Source organism: Accipiter gentilis, chromosome 3 (assembly GCF_929443795.1).
Source record: "Accipiter gentilis chromosome 3, bAccGen1.1, whole genome shotgun sequence".
In the NCBI taxonomy this organism is placed as follows: domain Eukaryota; kingdom Metazoa; phylum Chordata; class Aves; order Accipitriformes; family Accipitridae; genus Astur; species Astur gentilis.
This window is the reverse complement of record NC_064882.1, coordinates 38,333,268-38,354,296: the sequence shown is the minus strand read 5'-3', so window position 1 is coordinate 38,354,296 and position 21,029 is coordinate 38,333,268. Positions and strand designations below refer to the sequence as shown.

Below are 21,029 nucleotides of genomic sequence, written 5' to 3'. Positions count from 1 at the left end.
ATGTGTATTTCTGTCAAAGCAAACACTAGTAAGGATATATCTGATCCTGCTTTTGGGACCATGAATTTTATTACCGAGTGAAGTGTCTGGTTCTGACATTCCAGCGGGTGTTTTCTGTTGCTTCAAAACCTTTTTGGACCTTTCCTTCAGCTTTCATCTCTGGTTAAACGGCTGCTTAACCCTGCAAGGCACTGCAGAAAAAGCACGTTAATATTTTCATCTGGGGGTCTGCCATGACCTAGCACTACGGCTTTTACCCAGAGGCTGGTGGAAGTCTGCGTGTCAGTTGTGGTTATCTGATAGCCACGTACAATACCCAGAGAGGTGCTGTGCAGATCAGAGGTCAGGGATGGAGCTGCAGATCGGTCGATGAAAGAATTTGGTTATTGTGGAAGCAGGTTAAAGCAGGGATCAACAGGAGTTACAGGAGCTGGGTTTTGGCTGGGTGTCATGGTATTCTCCAGATTTCAGGGGGCAAAGAAGATCAGAGAGTTCATCAGGAATCTTTCATGTAATGTCAAAAAGCTCTTGTCAGACTTGCTCCTTTGTTTTCAGAAAGGCAGGATGATATTTTGGAAAACGTTTACTATTGTGATTTTGCTAGACTGTTTTTTACAGCCAGAAGAAATGGATGGGCGTTTGTCTTGTCCCATTTATCGAGGTTGTCCCGAGTCCTCGTTTCTCAGATGTGTGTTGTGCTGTCCAGCCGCTCCAGCTCGTGTGTTCAGTGGTCCTGCCAGATCAGCACTTCACTGAAGTTCTCCATAATGTATTCACAAAAAGTGATAAAACACTCCGTGAGAGGCCTCAAGGAATGATTAGTTTAATCTTCAATTAGTTCCCGCTGAGACTTGATGAGAAATCATTTGAAAAGGTATGCATGAGCTTTAATATAATCTGCCTGTCCAGTTATCATGAAGCATAGTGTGCAGAGAGGAAAGGCGTTGCAAATGGAGAAAACCATGACGCTAGCATTGAATATTTTAGATTGTTGCCTTTGATGCATTTTTGGACTGCTTGAGCAGCTTCAGCCACTGGGATATTGCTACCGGGCATTAAAGACAGCCTGGGGGAAGAGTCAGTGCAAACAGTATGTTCAAGCATGCAAGCCGTCACTGCTGGGTTAAAGTTGTAGTATATTAGCAGAGAAGAAAATTTCCATTTATATGGCTAGTGAGATGCTGACAAGAAGCAGTCATACTTGTTCTGCCTTTGGTTGGGAAAGGTTGTGGATCAGGCTGTTGAGCTCTTCTTAAATCCACAGCAAAACAGGAGCTAAAGCCAGTCCCAGTAGTTTTTACAATACCCTTTCACAGTAAGGTGAGTGAGGTGGGGGGAGCAGAGGACTGACTTCCGAAGTCTTTTGCAGTTGGCCGATTGCTTCTAGTGAACAGTTGCACAAGAGTCCCTCCCTTGGGAAACGCACTATTGCTTTCTGTTTGCGCAGCACTTGAAAAACACTGGCCACTCTTACTAAAGAGAATGAGATACTGTGTTGTGAGCGGGCTTGTTTTTTTGTAAATTGTTTATCTTGTTTCTTTGCAATCAGTTGATTGTTCCTAGTTGCTTTGTTTAGAAGGTCTCTGGTCCTACAGACATTAAAGTTGTTTTATATAACCAAAAAAATCCCAACCTTCTGAGCAATTGAGGATTTGCTTAGAACATGGGGATCCAAAAGTTCTCCTTCTGGCTATGCAGAAATCTGTCTGTCAATTGAGTGTCTAGGGATGAAACAAAGTAAGAATTCCCTAGTGCCATTCACATCTGCCACGGACTCCCTTCAGACAGCTTGTCTGTACTTGCATCTTCACGCTGGATGTCTCCTGCATCTGTGTGGTTTTAGGTTCCATACGTTTTAGGTTTGCACTTCCCCCTCAAACATCTGGGTTAGGTTTCTTATTTATGCTGGTTATACCCAGCCCCCTGTGGAGTTTGGCTGGAAATATGTAGGCTTGGCACTACTGAAAATCTGGTCTGTAGCTCTTCAGTTTTGTTACTCTTCAGGATAATCTTTGCTCACCTACAGGAGGCAGCCTTGCTGCCAAAAAGGACTCATTTGAGTGCTCACTAATTTGCTACAGGCAAACTGAGTCCACTCAATCCACAATTTAAACTAATCTTGTTGATTGCAGTCGCGTGATCTACACAGAAGAGAAATGGATGGTGGCAGGTACTCTGCCACTTCTTTTGGTAGTATTAGCTTTGCTTGCCTCCAAATCTGCATCAGGGGAAGTTCAGATTGGACATTAGGAAAAGGTTCTTCATTGAGAGGGGTGGTCGGTCACAGGAACAGGCTCCCCAGGGAAGCGGTCACGGCACCAAGCCTGTCAGAGTTCAAGGAGCGTCTGGATGAGGCTCTTAGTCATATGGTTTAGTTTTAGGTAGTGCTGCGAGGAGCAGGGAGTTAGACTTGAGGATCCTTATGGGTCCCTTCCAACTTGAGATATTTTATGATTTTACGAATACCCACGTTGTGGTGGGTATTTATAGGCAAACTGCTTTTGCCTGCAGAGATGTACGCTTATTTGGGGCACGTCCTCTGGTTTACAGCACTGAATGCCATGTTGAATGAAAAGCACAGCACTGGGGAGGATTTGAAAATCACTGGTGGTATTGGACAGCTGGTGTTGGACGTGAAAAAGTTTGCATCCAGAAGTGGTTTGTGGGTGTGCATTTGTTCAGGAGAACTTATAAAAGGAGGCAGACGGACTTCCTCAGTCCGGCCAGAATGCTCCTGTGTGTGACAGCTAGAAAGTGTTTCTTTGATCCGTGGGGTGATGGGTTTGCTGGCAGCATTTCATTGAGGCCGAGAGAGGAAGAAAATACACATTCCTTGGTTTAGTGATAGCTGAAACAATAGAAGCTGTGCCTGGATTGGAGGAGCACGCTAAGGCTGGAATATAAACTGAACCCTGGTGGCTGGAGAGGGGCTGGAGCAGAACTGCGTCTGATAAACAGCAGAGAGCCACGGAGAGGGAAAAACAGCTGGAAAAAGCCAGGAGTCAATGAGGAAAGTAAAAGCAATTGCAGTACAGGCTTACGGTGAAGGCAGCGAGAGGAGACGTGGTGTCCGGGGGCAGAAGGGCGGCTGGAGGGGCATGCTTGGATGCAAGGGGGGAGATGACCCCTCCTGGCTGTCCCTGGGATGTCCAGGGAACAAGAATACGCATGCTGTAAACCACGAGGAATCACAAGACCCCAAATACGGGCAAACTGCTTTGTGTTAAAAGGGGCAACGTTATATGTGTATCACGATAAACCTTTCTGCGTTGAGAAAGGTCATCCTCCTGCCTATCATGAGATGTGAGGGCTAATGCTTAAGTTCCCAATACTGTGTTTGTCTTGGAGCTGCAACTCAGCGTCCTGGTAGCCGAAGAATTCGTGTGGATCATCTGCTCAAAGGCAGAAGTCATCCTTTCGGGGGAAGCATTTGCAAACACAGACCATACAGGACTTCACAGGCCATAAGGCTGCACAGTGTCTGTGGGACAACATGGAAATATATGCTTCCACTGGAAAGCCCATGTATTTTCACTGGGGATAGCAGCTTTTCCATGTAGCTCTTTGACAAAGTACTAAACTCTCCTAAAACACTTTGAGCACGGCATTGGGTATAAAGTCAAGACCAACAGCGACCTGCTGTGTGATACTTCCAGTTCAGTCCCTTGAAAGCCGTACCTGTTTCCCATGGAAGGACACAGAGATGCTGTGGGACGGCTGACATCACTGGCAGCCTGTCCCAGAAATGGCAGCTACTTCTTGTACAGTCTCAACGTCCATTAGCAACCACTTAAGCAGATAAGCTCTTTGGCTATTACAGTGGTGCTGGTGAATTTGGTTTTACTTATCGGTTTGGCAGCTCTCAGATCAGGCAGCGCTTTACGAGTGTTGTCTGAACTTTATAGGTTGCAACACTTTTCTTGAATTTCCATTCCTGAGGCTGCCTCGCAATAATACCCAAAACACCATTTACATTTTAGTATTTAAATCTTTTATGAACTGATACGAAAATCTCCTGTGCCCTAAATATTTTATCTGAAATATGTTTTTTTTCAATCTTGCAAATTTTTCTCTGTGGGGCTGGAGAGCTGAGTGAACTCTTGCAAGGGGAAAGCCCTGCAGCTGGGGGTAGTCGGGGGTAGTCTCGGCTCTCCGAGCAGAAGCGCAGAAGGAGAGTCGGAGAAGCTCCTGCCTTTCTTGACTTGGCAGGCATCTTTGATTTCTAATGCTTTTTATTTGAAAAACCTGTGGTTGATTAACCTGCAGAACAGCAGCACGTAATCCCATCGCTGTCCCCCACCGTGACGAGCTGGTACGAGGAGTTCCCCAGCCGTCTTGGGGTAATTGCTGGGCTTGCCTGGAGCGTGGCTGCGGGCAGAGGGCAGGGTACGGCAGGGGACCGGAGCATCCCCGCGTCCATCGCGGGCCTTGGCCGGGAGTCAGGCAGAGGCAGAGCGGGGCTGCAAACAGCTGCTAGGTGGATGCAGCGGGCTGCCAAGCAAGTAGCGAGCTCCAAGCAGCAAGGCTGGGCTTCTGGCAGGGAATTGCCAGCGATTTGCACTGCAGTTTCTCTGAGGTTGCTGGAAAAGGGCCCAAACCGCTCTCCTTTCCCGCAGAACAGCAAGCTAGAACCCATTTATCCAACGCGGCTCTAATGCTTGCTACCACGACGGTGCAAAAACTTGCTTAGTTGGAGTCCTGCGGCAGTGCCAAGCTCCCTGCGCTTGGCTCGCTCTCATCTGTTGGAAGGCAGGGGACGGCTTCTCGCTAATGGATCAATGAATTGATAACCTCCTTCAAGCATTTATTTAAACATCGCTACCTTTTGGGCTGCTGTTAGCAAGGCATGAGACCAGCAGCATTAATTCTTGCTGGGGCAGAAACAATACCGCGTGCCGCAGCAGCACCACCACCACGGTCAAACCAGCTGCCGTCATCTGGTTTTTCATGACAGGGCGTTTTTCTCCTGCCCTGCTGAGTCGTGGGAACGTCGCTCAGCACAAGGCACAGGGCAGACTTCTGCGCAACAGGGATTATTTTTCTTCTTTTGTGACACATCTCAAATCCAAACTGGATTAAATCATGGTCTACGTCTAAAGCGAACTGTTCAGAACAGGTTCTCAGAGGAATTTACTTCTGAAAGAGAAATATTTGCATAGCATTTTAGGAGCAGTTTTTAATGAACTAGACACTTTCCAGCATGTAGCTTGCTAAAATGTGCTAAAAACCAAACACGGGCAGGAGGACTTATTGACTAACCCCCGTAAGTAAGCAGGGCCTAAATAATTTCTTTCAAGTGGGATTTGGGAAACCATTCATTGGGAACTGAGCGATTTTCATTGTAATCTGATTTGTTGATTGCTTACCAGAAAAGGAGTATGTCCGATACTACATACTGCAGGGTTGTTCCTTATGCCAAGGACCTGCAAATGATTTCTTAAGAGTAAGCAAATCTCAGAAATGCTCTGTTTGCTATAAATTGAACTGGGAGCATTACACATGTAGAACTGATGTCTTTGCTTTCTCTACTGTATAACTAAATTTTTAAGAATACTGCCTGTGTCTCCCTGTATGCCTGAAAATTTAGGGACATGTGTGACTGAAAGTCTATCTAGTCTGGTACCCTGCCTCCATATATTGTAAGAGCCAGACATTTTGGGAGTGGTTATTTGTAACTTCTGGACATAAGGGATTTATTTCCCCCCCCAAATATGCTAAAGTAGGGTCTGTGGCATGAGTGTTTGTGTTCCTGCTAAACTTAAAAAACCACAAAGTAATTTAAAAAAGAAAAATCTTAATATTGTCATTTTTACTCTAGTTAGTACCAACATACCAGTCTATACCAGGTTTCCCCAAGAAGTGAATTCCCTGGGTTCCCTGCAGTCCATGAGCTCCTTCTAAAGGCTCACAGAATTCCAGTTCTCCCCCTTGTCTGTGCTAATGTTTCCTGGTCTGACCACAAAAACTGCTGAAGCCCCATTTCCCAGCTTGTCTGCATTCACCTCACTGTCTCTCGCCATCCTTCTCTCTCCAACTGAATGTCTGTGCAAAGCTGGCTTCCATGGTTACTACTAAAATAGGCAAAGGAGATATTTTTGGTCGGAATCTGCCAGTTCAGCAAGATCAAAATGCTTTTGGGAAATGTTCCGATTACTGTGAAATTCAAGCAGGACGTGGTCTAGTAAAATGAAATCAAAAACCTCTGCAGGTTCTGCCAGCTCACCTGCACCTTCTCAGACCGCCGTCCTCCTGGGCTGCCCAGTGCCCCACTCCGCCATCAGGGAAACCTGCCACACAGCCCCGTGGCAGGGCATTTGTGTGGAAACGTTTGTTTTTCTTGTTCTTTTTGTTCTAAGCGTTGACATACCAAAATCTTCTCTGCCCCGTGTCAGCCAGGATGCCTTCCCCTCAGCCAGCTTCTTCCAGAGCACCGATTTCCGTTGTCAGATTTCTTTGCAGGCATTATTTATTTTAGATGTACATAAAATCTATTCAACCGTGTGATGGCTGTTGCTCACTAATGTATTGCTGTCACTTGTCCCTCCTGGTCTATCCTGTTTGTTTCCCTTGTGGTATGTCCCAATTAGGTTGCAGCCCTCTGACGAAAGGGGCTGTCCGTTTTTTACATACCTTGAGACACCTCCTGTACATCCTCAGCCTGAATATTTTGTTTCTTTTTGTCTTTGTAATAGGACCTCCTGCAGCTTGGATAGCTTTTGGCTCCTTTACAAATGTCGTTGTATTGTTAAACTTCCCTCGCGGGTATTAGGACAGCATGAGCTGTGGTTCATGTGCAGTTTTACAGCACTGACCTGATGGCTCTGTGTTCACAACCCTTATGGTTTTTTATATCTTCTGAGGCTTTACAAACCCACACCACTCCATCACCCAAGGAGACCAGCAGACCTAAGGGTGCTTGGACCTTATCAGAGTTCCCAAGGCCAGCTCCACTGTCTGCAAGGTGCTTCCCTGCCTTAGGGTGAACGCCTGGCTTCCAGCACTCTCCTGAGCACAGCAGCTTCGCTGCCATGGACCCCTTGGTTTAATGGAGGAGAAAAGAAAGCAGTTTCTTCTCCATGATCGCCTGTCCCTGCCTATCTCCTCTGGCCAAGCTTTTCAGAAGCAATGGAAGAAGAGTATATCTTCTCTCACGCATTTATCCCTCTTTGCAAATGGCAGTGTGCAGCAATCAGAGACACTAAAACCATCATTTGCAGAAATACTTTGGAAAGTGGGCTTTTTAGCCTGGTGGACAGCAACATGTGGGGCAGGAGACAGCCTCCCAACACGTGCAGGCAGCTTTCGTGAACTTAAAACTTTAGTATCCCACTGCAATGCAAAACTCAAATGCTTTGTTTTTAAAAAGCCACACACATACTTTTAACACCTTTTTAAACAGCGTTATCAAGGTATGCCTGCACTGAAATAACCAGAGGATGACCACATGTTCTGCAGCCACTACCCAATTTCAAGATTTCTTATTGCCCACGTGTGTTATGCTTCTGGTGGGCCAGACCGGAGGGTTGCAGGCAGCAGTGACAAGCCTGTGCTTTGGATGCCGTTGCTTTCAACAGCTTGCCCTAAACACAAAGGGCTGCAAGCAGCTTCGTTTCTTGAGTTATATGTAATCAAGACATTACAGGATGCTCTACTGAAATACCCACGTGTTTTAGAGAGTAGGACCTGTGTCTTTGAGGGGTGATGCATACTTCTGATGGCCCTCCAGTGGGGACCTCCTTTCCCCAGTCTTGCTGCCTAAGAGGGTGTTTGCTGCCAGTAGTGCTAAAACTGGGACCAGACCAATTGGTCTCAAGATTTAGCTGAACCAAAACCAATGTACTTCCCTATCTGAAATCCAAATTGGCAGTGACCTGTGCGTCAGGAACCTCTGTAGGCAGCTGCCCGTGTGGATTTCAGACACAGAAGTACATTTAGGAGAAGCTGCCGAAATTTCTTGCATCCTAATGGAATAAATTCTGATTTGCCAAGAAGGTGCTGCCTATCCTACCCCAATCCCTATCAGCAGGATCAGACACGCTCTTCTGTAATCACAGTTTAGTGGCTTACAGTTTGTGGGTTGAGCTCCGGTAATTGACTGACTAGAGCCGTTACCTCCCTGCAAACACAAGGGAAAACACCTTTCCCTAAAACTTGGCTACAGGAAGCGTTATTTGGCATGTGTTAGCCCTCACTTGCAAAGTTGAAGGCTGTATATGCAGTCGGTTAGCACAGATCGCTTGATGTATAGTCAACAGATACGTTAGGATTAATGGAGTTGCCTGAACTCTGTGATGGAAATATCTATAGGTGAACTTCATTAGATCCACATCGGCAAATCAGAAACCCTTCTACCCTGTTTGGGGTTTGTTATCTTTAGAGATCACCATGAAAGGTGGAACAGCTGTGAGCGCTGTTATTCAAGCTGATGCATAATGATTGCAAAAAAAGGTAGGGTGTTTAGACAGAAGATATGAAGAACAGATTTGCGAGAGGATCACTAAATTGATGTTCCTCTGAGCTCTTAGGAGCAGGTGAGCAATAAAAGGAAGGGCACGAGTGAGATCCTCAAGCCCACGGAGGTCAGCGTTCATAACAATATCTTCTGGACTTGTCATTGCAACGCCTGTCAGAGGGGGGTCTGAGGTGAGTGGGACAGCGGATGAGAACAGCTTTCTCCTACAGATGGAAGGTGTCCTCAGAAGCTCCGTTGTGTATTTCAGTGGTTTCCAAGAGAAGCAGCAGCCTTATTTTATCGACGAGAACAGTTACAGCTTCAGCTGCTTGCGTGGTACTCGGTGCCTGGCTGGTCCCCGCTCTGGAGGAGGCTGATGCCGGAGGACTCCGCTGTCAGCAGAGACGTCGGAGCGGAGCGTGTGAGGGATGTCAGCGCCCGCTGCATCCATGCCTTGGGTCTGACCGAGTTGCAGCTCGTCCTGCCAGCAGTTATTCTGGGTTTGGTGACCAGCCAGTCTTTGAGGTAGATGGTGAATCTTGACTGGCCTCTAGCTTGAGAGGGCCGAGAAGCAGCCGAGTGCTAAAGGAGCTTCTCCTTCCTAATGCTCCCGTCCTGGGGAGGGACAGCTCTTGCTTCTGCAAGGCTGCTCTTCCCCTAAAGGTTTGCCGGTCCTGGCTTAGCTGTTTCTCCCGACTCAGGGGCCAGGACAAGGGGTTAGTGACTCCCGGGGACCACGCATATCTGCAGAGCATCAGCGGAGAGAGGCACATCCTGGAGAGGTGGTTTTTTTCTTCCCCTGGCTCTGGTGAGGACTGCAGGGATTATTTGGGGGCAAAAAAGCTTTCCTTGCTTTCAGGTCCACGTAGGGAAACAGTCACTTTATCAACCACTTGGCACGCGTGCTTTAGCGAGGCAGAGGAGGCCTGTGGAGTCTCCATAATTAATATCAATGACTTTCTCGGAGGAGGGGATAAAACCTGAGTCCTGGAAACTTAGATTCCCTTCTGGTACGGAGGGGAGGGGAATAAGGGAGGTATTATTAGAAAGCATTTCTTTTATTTAACAGATGTTAAATAGCACTATACCACTCTACCAATCTGTCAATTACGCTAATAGGAAACAGCATATAGAAAAGTTGAGATGTGAATTGTGCAGGGAAATAAAGGCTCCCCTTCTGCAGGATCCCGGCTTGGGGGCCGGGGGCCGGGCACGGCCCCAGCAGACGGTGCAAGGAGCTGCCGCACATATGCCAGGCACATGTGGATGAAAAGGGGAAGGAATACTTGTGGACCATCACGGAAAGAACTTGTTGCAGCTGGACAGGTTGTCTCCCACCGTGTCCTGGTTGTCGTGCTTGAAACTGGATTAAAAAAGTCTTTAAAGCAGAGACCATATGTATCTTTGGGGGTTTTATAATATATATATATATATCATGCTATAGGTTTCAGTGGTGTTAATCAGCATTTCAGAACCTACGTGGATTAAAGTCTGGAGGGGAAAAACAACCCCCTAATGGATGATTAAAGGTTGAAAAGCAAGCTTGGCTTTGCAGTAGCGTGCATTGGTCCCAAGTCAGACCCAGCGCTGTAACAAGGGACCTGTGGGGTTTTCCTCTTGGACACTTCATTGCTTCCATAAACCTGTCCCGGTGATCCCAGCCACTGGCTCTGACGGCAGCCCGCCGACTTTGGTAGGGTTTTATTAACAGAGCTGCTTGGAGCCCAAGGTTAAGTGATGGGAATTTCAAAACCAAACAAAACAATAAATTAATAAAATGAACGTGTCACCAGCTGATCCTCTTCTGACCACCATCTGTCCCCTGATCATGTGATGTCTCCCAGCTGGCCACCCAAGAGACAAACCATGCAAGATCATCATCACAACATATGCTGCTATTTACACATTTTTAAAGGTAATAGTTGCTAGGCTGTCATATTAGTAGCTAAAAGTAGTTATTTGGAAGCTAGGGGATTTTTTCTTTTTTCTTTCTTTTTTTTTTTTTTTTTTTGAGGAAGCCAGTGACTCAGCAGGTATATTTCTGACAGAGGCATGTTCAGAGTTGGATCAGTGGAAGTTCCTATGTACAGTATATGTGACTTCCCCCCCCCCCCCCCCCGCCTTGTTCTATGGTATGCTGTTGTGCCTTTTGTAATAAACAATAGAATAAATAAAATAGAAAGAAGGCAACGATACTACAAATTTTACTAGTGTACCTTTTAGGAGCATTATGTGCTCTCTTTGCCATCTCCAGGTTGCAAACCAAGCTGTGCATTTTTAAACTATTGTTAAGATCAAGGATGTGGTTATGAGAAGACTTACAATTTATAGGATACTTAAGCATTAAGGATTGAGGCACAGAACATTTCCTGGGGATTAACGACTGACTGGGTGAGCCTCAGGCCATTAACCCCTGCCTGTCATTAATCTTCAGGAAATGCCCTGCAGTGAGGTCGTTATTGCTGTTATATGCTGAAACAGAAAATCATAATAATAAGAAAGGTCCGTGGTTTATTCATTTATATTTTACATAACACGGTTATATTGGGATGGTAGGAAATTAACATCTTTCTCTTTAGCTGGTTGTACTGCTTGCATTAATGCAGTTTGTGCATCTCACTATTTTGTGAAAGCTTCTTGTCAGATTGCACGAGTGTAAGCAGGGGCAGAATTTGGCCCAATGCTTGTGTTGCACAATATTTAATACGATGAATAAGCAGTGCTTCTCTGGCATAACTGCTGGCAGAATTTAGCCCTATACAGAAACCAGCTCAAAATGCTTGTTTTACAGCAAAGCAATTTATTCACAGTTCTAAGCATCTCGCAGCCTTTTTTTAACTCATTGAATAATCCTTTTAGGTTCCCCATAAAGCAGGTGAAATGCTTCTGCTGCAGTCCTAAGGCAGAACACAGGCTGCATAAATAGCATCTAAATTACTAGGAATACAAAATACACATACAGTAATACATACCTACAAAGGCAAATTCATACTGACAGGACTGCAGTGTGTGCTTATCAGCAGCAAAACATCTCGGGGAAAAAAAAAAAGTGGCTTTATATTGAAATTGTATATACATTTCTCTCTCTATTTAAACACTTAAATACTATTTTGTGCATGTTCTTAAACCCAGATGCAGGCTCCTTTTTAATGAGCCTGCCTGCTTAAACATTTATTAGCTTGGAGATGTATAGTTTTCATAAAGCTGGCTGAAGCTTTTTGCAGAACATCTTTGCAAAAAAAGCTTTTTTTTTTTTTTTTGTGTACATGGCCTCAGTCCTTGCAACCTCCTAGAGAGTCTGTCAAGGCGCAACTTAAAAGCTCGTTCAGGCGACCATGACCCCCTGCTAGCAGATTGTCTGCCTAAAAGGTAAGGGAAAGCTAAAAAAGAAGTAGAAACTTAAAAGTAGCTTCTCAAAGGCTGCATAGATCTTTTTTTTGTTAAACCTAAAGTGTTTAAAAGCTTTAATATTGATGGCCTGTCAACTTTGTCCTGATTCTTTGGCTTTCAGTTAAAAGGTTTTTGTTGTTGTAGCTTATGCAGTTGCTCTGTTGCTATGGAAACGTGACATCAAAATGACGTTTCTCTGTTTAAAAGCTTTTAACTAAATTCCTGCCTGTCAGATGTAGGCCCCATTTTGTGCACTCAAGCTTCAAGCTGTTGCAAAAAGGTTTCATATGTTCTGTTGTCATTCAAATTCTTTATCCACATATGCATGTCTTGCACTACAAAAAACCTCAACTAAAAACTCAATCTATATTAAGTGTCCTCTTTTAAAACCCTTTTAGGTCAGTCAGCAATGGCTGCAGCAGAAATTCCCAGTTACATTGTCTCTTCTCAGACTGAGAAACACAGGAGGGCCAGAAACTGGACTGATGCAGAAATGAGAGGTTTAATGCTGGTTTGGGAAGAATTTTTTGATGAGCTGAAACAAACTAAAAGGAATGCCAAAGTTTATGAGAAAATGGCTAACAAACTCTTTGAAATGACTGGAGAAATTCGCCACGGAGAGGAAATAAAGATAAAAATTACAAATATGACATTCCAGTACAGGTAAGCTTCAGTTAATTCTTTTTATTTTAAGAGATTTTAGCAGGGACAACGCAGTGATTTTTGCCTTTCAGAAAGAAGTCTCCTCGAGGAAATCTGTCGATAAAAGATTAAAGATTGTTCATATCGCTTTTAAAATTCTCTCTTGCCAGTGCTGTTACGTCATTGTTAATTTTTTCCCCCATTTCATGTCAAACTCCGGGGCAACTTTGTTTCTTTATAATTAGCTAGCGTTGTTATGATGCAGAGGGATGGAAATGTATTTAGTGGGAAAAGAGATTTTTTTTTTTTTTTTTTTTTTCTCCTCTTTGCTGAGGGGACTGATTGTGTTAGCTTGGCAGCAGTTCCTTGCAGTGAAACTCCTGCAGTTTGAAGTGGCCAGCGAGAATCGGTATTGCGAGGCAAAGTTAAAAAAAAAAAAAACCCACCGAATAATGTTTTGGGGGTCTGAAGCTCCTGGATTATGGTCTCGTGAGTTGAAGGGTTACACTTCACGGGGCCAAGAATAATTGAATGTCTTGTTACTGAGTGACACACATTGCTATAATTATAAGCAGCAGCAGCAGCAGCAGCAGCGAAAGAACTATTATATCTGCAGAGAGAGAATCAATGTGCACCGTCAATACTGCTCCAAAGGAGTCGGGGGGGAGGGCGGAGGTGTCTACAAGGGGATGATAAAGAACAGGCAGTGTCAGTCAGGAGGGGAAGTTGCCTTTAGAAAATGCGAGGCGTTTGGGCATTTGTTGTTTGCGGGAGGAAAAAAAATAATTAGAACTTAAAAGAAATATTTGCGTATCTTCCCCCCCCCCCTTTTTTTTTTTTTAAATTCTTATCTCTATGAGGCACAAACTGCCTCATACTGGAAATCCTGAGTGGTGATTTTAGCTATGTGCTTGTAATGCAAGAAAATCAAATATGTGAGACTTATTTAATCTCTCCTCAAAGCTGGTATTAATAATAAAAAAGGTTATTACAGCAGGCAACCATGTTAAAACTGCTCGCTTTTCTGTAAGGCACCCTTACTGTATTTAATGCAGAGACTACTCATCAAATAGAAAACTAGGGAAAATCCTGTAACCCCCTTAACTTTGAATGTCCTTCTTCTACATTTCTAGGATCCATAAGCATAATCTTTAACATCGTTTCCCATAACATTAAACTTGATGTTTTGTAGCAGATGCTAATGTCTCCAAAATGTTTTACTAACCCTGCTGTAATCCTTACAATCTCCTTCACCCAGACTGTAGACAAGAAAGCTGGAAGTAAGATAAATTTTTGCCCAGCATCACCCAGCAATTCACACTCGGATGCAGATTTAGAAGTCGGGAGTTGTTGGCTACCAGGCCTTTACTTAGTCTGCTAAATCTGCAGTCCTCCCTGCTGAGAAATACATCTCGTGGCACTGAGATTTTACAGGTGTCTAGCAACACTGCACAATATTTAAGTGCTGTAATTGCCAAGTGGAATAGGTTATTTCTGTCAGCCTTTGTTCTAAATTTTCAGTGTTGTCATCAATCAGACTGCCTCAGTTTTTCTAATTAATGTTTTTACTTAAAGTTGCACCGGGGGAAGGGAAGAAATAAAATCACTCACATACGTGCACTCTGTGTGTGTGTATGTGTGGAAACACAGCACTTTGTAAAAAAAAATTCATCTTATGTTTCTGTGAACTTCTAAGATTGCTTCTGTTGCATGTTGTCATGCTGCTTTTCTATTTTGCAGTGCATTGCAGCTCCCTGCTTATTAATTAAGATGCTAATGTAGGAGAGTTAGAAAACTGCCTTGCACTGTCACGGTGCTGTTTCATTTTGTATGAAACACATCTTTCTTATTGTTTGTTCTTATCCAAAGCACTTTGCTTTCGAGGCAAGGGGGTAGAGAGAAGAGGGACAAACAAAAGCTGTGACTTACAATTTCTAGTTTTCTGGGTACTTTTTGTTGGTGTGTGAAGATAGCAGACGTTGTGATGAAACTGTAAATGATGTGAGTTGCCACCGACTGCTGGCTTTGCTGTGAGGCAGCTGAGTTTTAATCCATGTTTTGGTGCCTGCAGGATACTTGAGGAAGATGCTTTACCTCACTGTATTTCTGGGCATCATTGCTGCACTGTGGCATAAACTGAAAAAGAAGATCCTGAGAGTAGGAAAATGCTCTATTTTGAGAAAATATTTTGTAATGATTACGTAGTGTTAGCAAACGTGACGTGGGAGAAGGTAGCACCAGCAGCAGGAATGAGGGGGGTGTTCTGCACCCGAGCGGTTATTTCTTCCTACCACTTCAGGATCCTTTACGTTTTTTAGGCAACTGCTTACAGTGATGCAAATGTGCTATGGTCTCTAGTCTTTAATAGTCAGAAAAGAACTGGATTAAAATATTTAATCAGATCATATTATTATTTAGCTGTGTGCCATGATTTCATAAAGGAAAATAAAATTTCTGTCCTACAAATTGCTATGCATATGTATATGTATGTATACATACATGTATTTTTTTTTTTTTTTCCTGTAAAAGGAAAAGCAGTACTTGATTATTTCTTCTAGTCCTTTTAACCAAGTTCAGTGTTAAAAGTGTTGTCACTGGCATGTCTTATCTTGGAACATCTCTTGAAACAGATATTAATGATCTGAAACATTAGAGGATCTAAAATAGAAAGCATGAACACATTTATAATGGTCCTTTCCAGTTTGAGGATCCCATAGCATTTTAAGATGCCGTTCTGTAAATACTCTTTTGCTTATTTTGCTCAGTGAAAGCCATTACTCATTGTGCACAAGGAGTCAAAGTCAGGCAAAAATACACATAGGTAGGGGAGGAGTGTTTCTTAGTTGCTAATTATTGCAGTTTCTGCAGCTAATGCAACTACATGCATGCTTACGGTGGCACAGAGCTCAGTATGGGATTACAGCCCAAGTATTCACCCTGGTTCCTGGTATGTTGGGATTCTATGTGGAATTTTGTGCTGCCAAAGTTAGTTCAGGTGTAGTTCAGTGCATGTGAGCATCTGTCACAAAAAGCAATTTTAGGGTGACTGTATCCCATTCCTCCACATCTGAGGTAAAAACATTATTCAGATGTTGAAATGCCATTATATAAATCTATTTTATGTCATTGTTTCCTCCTTGAATTCTTGTGTTTATTTCTGACTGCCCTATGTTTCAATGAGGTGACAAGAGAATGAGAAGATGTTTAGGAAACACAATTAGGCTGAGATGTGGAAAGCTTGCTCTATTAAGAGAAATGGAAAAGTTTGTGACTTGCTTGGAAAGAAGGCAAAGAAATATAAAGGAGTTCTAGAGATGTGTAAAAATATACAGTACCATTTTTCAGAATATAAAGCAGGTATTTATTTTGCCATAATACAAGATGTTATTTATGAGAATTGCAAGGCAAGAAATCTAAAACTAGTTAAAGTCATAAATTTGTATTGCACTGCATAATAAGCATGTGGAACTCATTACCACTGAAAATCATTGACACCAAGAGAGTGGTAGGTTGTTTCATTATTATTATTTTTACTAAAGATTAGATTTATTAAATAAAAACACAGACATTGTCTTCAAATTAGATAGGGTTATAAAAGACAACAGGTTTCAGGATACTAGTGGTCGACAGATAATTAAGCAAGTGTCTTTATGGGCAAACGTGCCCCCCAAACCTGTCTATCAAAGTGATTCTTGAAGTATTTCGCACTGACCTTAGTCAGAAATGAGGCAGTGGGATGATGGGCTGATCTGGGAGCCGTTCCTGTATTCCTCTGCATTACCATAGTCCAAGTGCATTTGGACGAAACTATTCAGGGAAAAATATACCATGACCTGAAATAATTCTTACTGGAGACTCAGTATATTAAAAGACCATTTAATCCACCGTGGAAATTGGCTGGGTGGAAAATTCTGTCACAGCACCATAGGTGGAAGGAAAATTTTTTTGCAGGTGCGTTTGAGTAAAATTCTGCTTTTAGGAACTGCTGTAGAATCTGAAATATCTGATGTGGATAGATCAGCCGCCAGGTTTTTAATGTTCAATTTTAAAGACACCTGCACGGTGAGCTGCGTGAACGTCCCTATTTATCTGTCTTGGAAGAAGGAAGGGCTGAGTCAAGCCTGCTGGAATGCAAAGTTAAGCTTTCTGATGTGCTGGTCATCAAAAGTTTTGCAGAGATTAGCATGCCAGCTCTTGCAGTTTAGCATCACTTAGAGTATGTGCCGAGTTCATTCCATTATGTGGGCTACTTGGGGCATTCAGCACATACGAACCAGTAATTAGCCCTTCTAAAAGAAAGCACTGTCCTGTCACCGCCAATATGCCGATCTTAATGTGTAACAGTGCACTGTATCTGTTGTTACAATATTTCCACTGACATAATACACACTGGCTTATAAAAAGGAAGAAGGGTTTGTAAAGCTTGCACAGCAGTCCACAGTTTTGACTGATTCCTTCTGATGTTTAAAAATAAGAACTCTGTGAATGCAAATTTATTATTTTCAAAAACATCACCCTCCCTAAAGCCTAGAAACCAGGATGCAGCTGTTGCTTTTTTATTTAAATCGCAGTCAATTAATGTTAATGATTGGTAAATTTGAATCAGTCTCATGATTTGAATAAAAGATTAGTCTAATTTTTTATTTTCATGTGTACACGATAGCAATTAAACAGTGTTGCTTGTGTAATCCATTGCTATACTCTGTGACATTAAGCAACTGGAATATTTGACCTCTGCTACAGCAAATGATAAAATATAAGTGCAGCCGAACAACTGCAGAAAGTTGAGTTTGAATATTTTACTCTCTTTCTCTTTAATTTCAATAATTTATATCAGATGCACAACTTAGTACTGTACTTTCATACATCTTTCTTCTCCTCACCATTGATTGGTTCATGAGCAGTTGCTATTTATTATTTATTTTGAAAGCTTTTCTCAGGAACCCCAGGAGATGGATCTTGTATCCATTCCTTAAGGCAAGTAGTAATATCAAATACTGTAATAATAATAAAAAAGCAATAGTTTTTTTGAGCAAAGCCTAAAAAAAGGCAAGTTATAGATTGCTTGCTTTTTACTGACTAAATAACGATGATTTAAAAAAACTCTTTAGAACATAATATTGTGATACTTTTATTTTAGAAGGGGAATTAATAGGCACAAAGAATAAAGTCTGAAGAAAGGTCAACAGCAGCACAAATTACTCAACTGTTGTCTCAGTCCATTCAGTGGAGCATTTTGGCGGTAGGATCTCAAAGCCCATTAATTTATTCACTTCTCTGCAATAAGACAAGCAACCACTTTTCAGATTAACTGGATTGACAATGTTTTTCATACTTCAGACATTTGTCCACCGGTAGCTTGACTTTGGTCCCTGAGTTTTTGGGGAGATTCTCAGTTGCCTCTGCTCTCAGCTGGATTTTAATAGAGCCTCATGAAACAGCAACAGGTCTAGATAAACTCAGCATGAATTTATTTTGCAAGGTCTGTTGACTTTCTCACTTACCTCTGTTTCTTACCTAATTTTTCTGCCTGGCTTGCTCGCTCAGGCAGTGATTTGCCCAATTTCAAAGTGTTGAATGTTTGGCTCATCTTCCTCTCTCATTTGTGGTCTCTTGCACCCCGGCCTTACTATTGTCCTGTTTCTTTTTAATGTCTTCATTTTTCATTAAAACAAACAAACAAACAAACCACAGAGAAATAAAACAAACAAAACCCCCCCAACTCTATGTTTTGGATGCAACTAAGACCTGGTGTGATGAGTTACGGTAATGACTGACTGACAACAGTAAATTCATCTTTGCTTTAGACCTCAGTTCTGCCAGGGTTATGCTTTCCTCAATGCAGGCAAAAACTCTCAGCTGTCTCACTAGGTTTTCTGGGCTTCTGGCAGTTGTGGAAAAAAATATTTAAAAATCAGTGAATTCTGAAACTTGGTATTAATATTGCTAAGTTTTCCATTTGGTTTGTTTTTACAAGAAAGCTAAACCATCACCACTATTCCAGTGAATGTTCTCCCTGTTAACCTCCACCTGCCGCGTTCCTACTTCTTTTCTAGAGGACTGACACTCCCTTCCCCCTTATCTTCTCATCTCTCCATCTATTTCATCCTTTTTTCTTTATGTATGAGCCAGATTCCATACAGGTAGATGGTTGCTGCTGGTGCTGCTTTTAAGCTAACAAAGTTCTCTTGCCTACCTTCTGGTAGTGATCCCTTTTTTTTTTAGCCCAGAGCTATGGTAAGCAGTCAGAAGTGAAAGAATTAGTATCCATTCAATGCATTCAGAGCCAGAGAAATACCTTGGTTTATATAGCTGTAACTCTACAGCTGTGTGGGCAGATAATAAACAATAGCTCTTCCTTCAAAATCATGATAGTTTTGTAAAAAAAAACCAACCATGGTCTGGGTACACAGCTGAGCTCAGACATAAAACCCATGGTACTGACCTACTCGGGCAAAACACCTGCTCCTGAAAACTTTTCATAGAATCACAGGATGGTTTGGGTTGGAAGGGACCTCTAAAGGTCATCTAGTCCAAGCCCCTGCCATGGGCAGGGACATCTTCAACTAGATCAGGTTGCTCAGAGCCCGGTCCAACCTGACCTTGAATGTTTCCAGGGATGGGGCATCTACTACCTCTCTGGGCAACCTGTTCCAGTGTTTCACCACCCTCATTGTAAAAAATGTCTTACTAATACCTACTCTGAATCTACCCTCTTTTAGTTTAAAACCATTGCCCCTTGTCCTGTCACTACAGGCCTGGTAAAAATTCTCTCTCTTTCTTTCTTATGACCCCCCTCTATATATTGAAAGGCCACAATAAGGTCTGCCCAGAGCCTTCTCTTCTCCAGGCGGAACAACCCCAACTTTCTCAGCCTTTTCTCATAGGGGAGGTGCTCCATCCCTCTGACTTTTTTGTGGCCCTCCTCTGGACCTGCTCCAACAGGTCCATGTCTCTCCTGTGCTGAGGACCCCAGAGCTGGATGCAGTACTGCAGGTGGGGTCTCATGAGAGCGGAGTAGAGGGGCAGAATCCCCTCCCTCGACCTGTTGGCCACGCTGCTTTTGATGCAGCCCAGGATACGGTTGGCTTTCTGGGCTGCGAGCGCACATTGCTGGGTCATGTCCAGGTTTTCATCCACCAGCACCCTGAAGTCCTTCTCCGCAGGGCTGCTTTCAATCCCTTCATCCCCCAACCTGTATTGATACTGGCGGCTGCCCTGAAAATCACCACCAAGGGTGGGTGATTTAGTGAAAGCAGATACAAGTAATAAGGCTGAAGATACTTGGTTCCTTCTTTATTTCAGTCTTCACTGCCCAGGTGTCTCAGTCTGGTGTGCCTGGAGCAGGATTAGAGGAAATACCAGTAGTAGAAAAGGACTGAGTCAGGAATCACCTGTGAAAGTTTGTGAAGATTGAGGGAGGTCCCTGGGGAACGAAGAAAGGCCACTGTTGAACCCACCTTCAGAAAAGGCAAGAACAGGAATTAAAAGTTGATCCCTTCAACTCCCGGGAAGATCACAGAGCAAGCCATCTTGGAAGCAATTTCCAGTCATATAAAGAAGGTGGTGGTGACTGGAAATAGCCAGAATGGATATACTAAAGGTGACTCGTACTTAACTGACCTGCTTGCTTTCTGTGATTAAATGACTAGATCTGTGGATGAGGGTAGAGCTTGACAGTAGAAACCCTTTTGACATGGTCTCTGATAACATCCTTGTATCCAAGTTGGGATGTTATACTCCAAATGGAGATACTACCAGCTGGGTGAAAAACTGGCTGGATCTCTGGGCTCAAAGAGTCATGGTTAATGGCTTGTACTCCACCTAGAGACTCATTCCAAGCAGAGGACTGTAGGGATTTATACTGGGACATGCCCTGTTTAACATCAGCAACCTGAAGGCGGAGGTGGTGGAGTGCATGCTTACAATTTTGTAGATGATGCCGAACTTGGGGGTCTGCACATGCAAGGGCAGGGCTACCATTCAGAGGGACCTAGACAGGCTTGCGGAATGGGCTGACAGGGAACTCATGAAATTCGACAACGGCAAATGCAAAGTCCTACCCCTGGGATGGTTGAATCCCCTGCACTGATACAGATTGGGGATGGCCTGGCTGGGCAGCAGCTCTGCTGATGAGGACTTGGGGGTCCCGGCTAACGCGAGGCTTAATACAAGTCTGGCCTCAGAGCAGAGTCGGCAGAATACCAGCTCTGAGCTTTCCCCGTCCTTTTTGGCACAATGTTTTGCAGTCCTCAAGGCTCAAGCCATGTCCTGTGAAGTTTTAATGCAGCTGCTAGATTCTGCACTGGCATGGCTGAGATGTGCTCACTTATGGCTTTTTGCTGTCTCACCCATGGGGATGACCGACCATGGCAAATGCGTTGCAATGAGCTGCTGAGGATGGTAATGTTTTAAACCCCATTGCTTGAATAAATTGGGGGTTTCAACATGGGCAAACAAATGTGGAATGTAGACTTGGCTAGTAGCTTATAGTGGTTTAATTGATATGTTTCTCATGCAAATAGCCTAAATAATCGAACTAAAA

At 43.4% G+C, this 21,029-nt stretch overlaps 1 protein-coding gene across 2 annotated transcripts in view; it reads left to right on the top strand.

Moving 5' to 3' along the window:
* MSANTD1 (Myb/SANT DNA binding domain containing 1) overlaps positions 1 to 21,029 on the top strand; it is a 43,579-nt gene that overhangs the window by 10,683 nt on the left and 11,867 nt on the right. The window contains exons 1-2 of one of the 2 annotated variants that reach the window (XM_049797919.1): positions 10,319 to 10,367; positions 12,241 to 12,505. In XM_049797919.1, coding sequence (XP_049653876.1) covers positions 10,319 to 10,367; positions 12,241 to 12,505 — 314 coding nt within the window. Of the gene's footprint in view, positions 1 to 10,318; positions 10,368 to 12,240; positions 12,506 to 21,029 lie in introns of those variants that run through there. The other variant, XM_049797918.1, reaches the window with a different exon arrangement.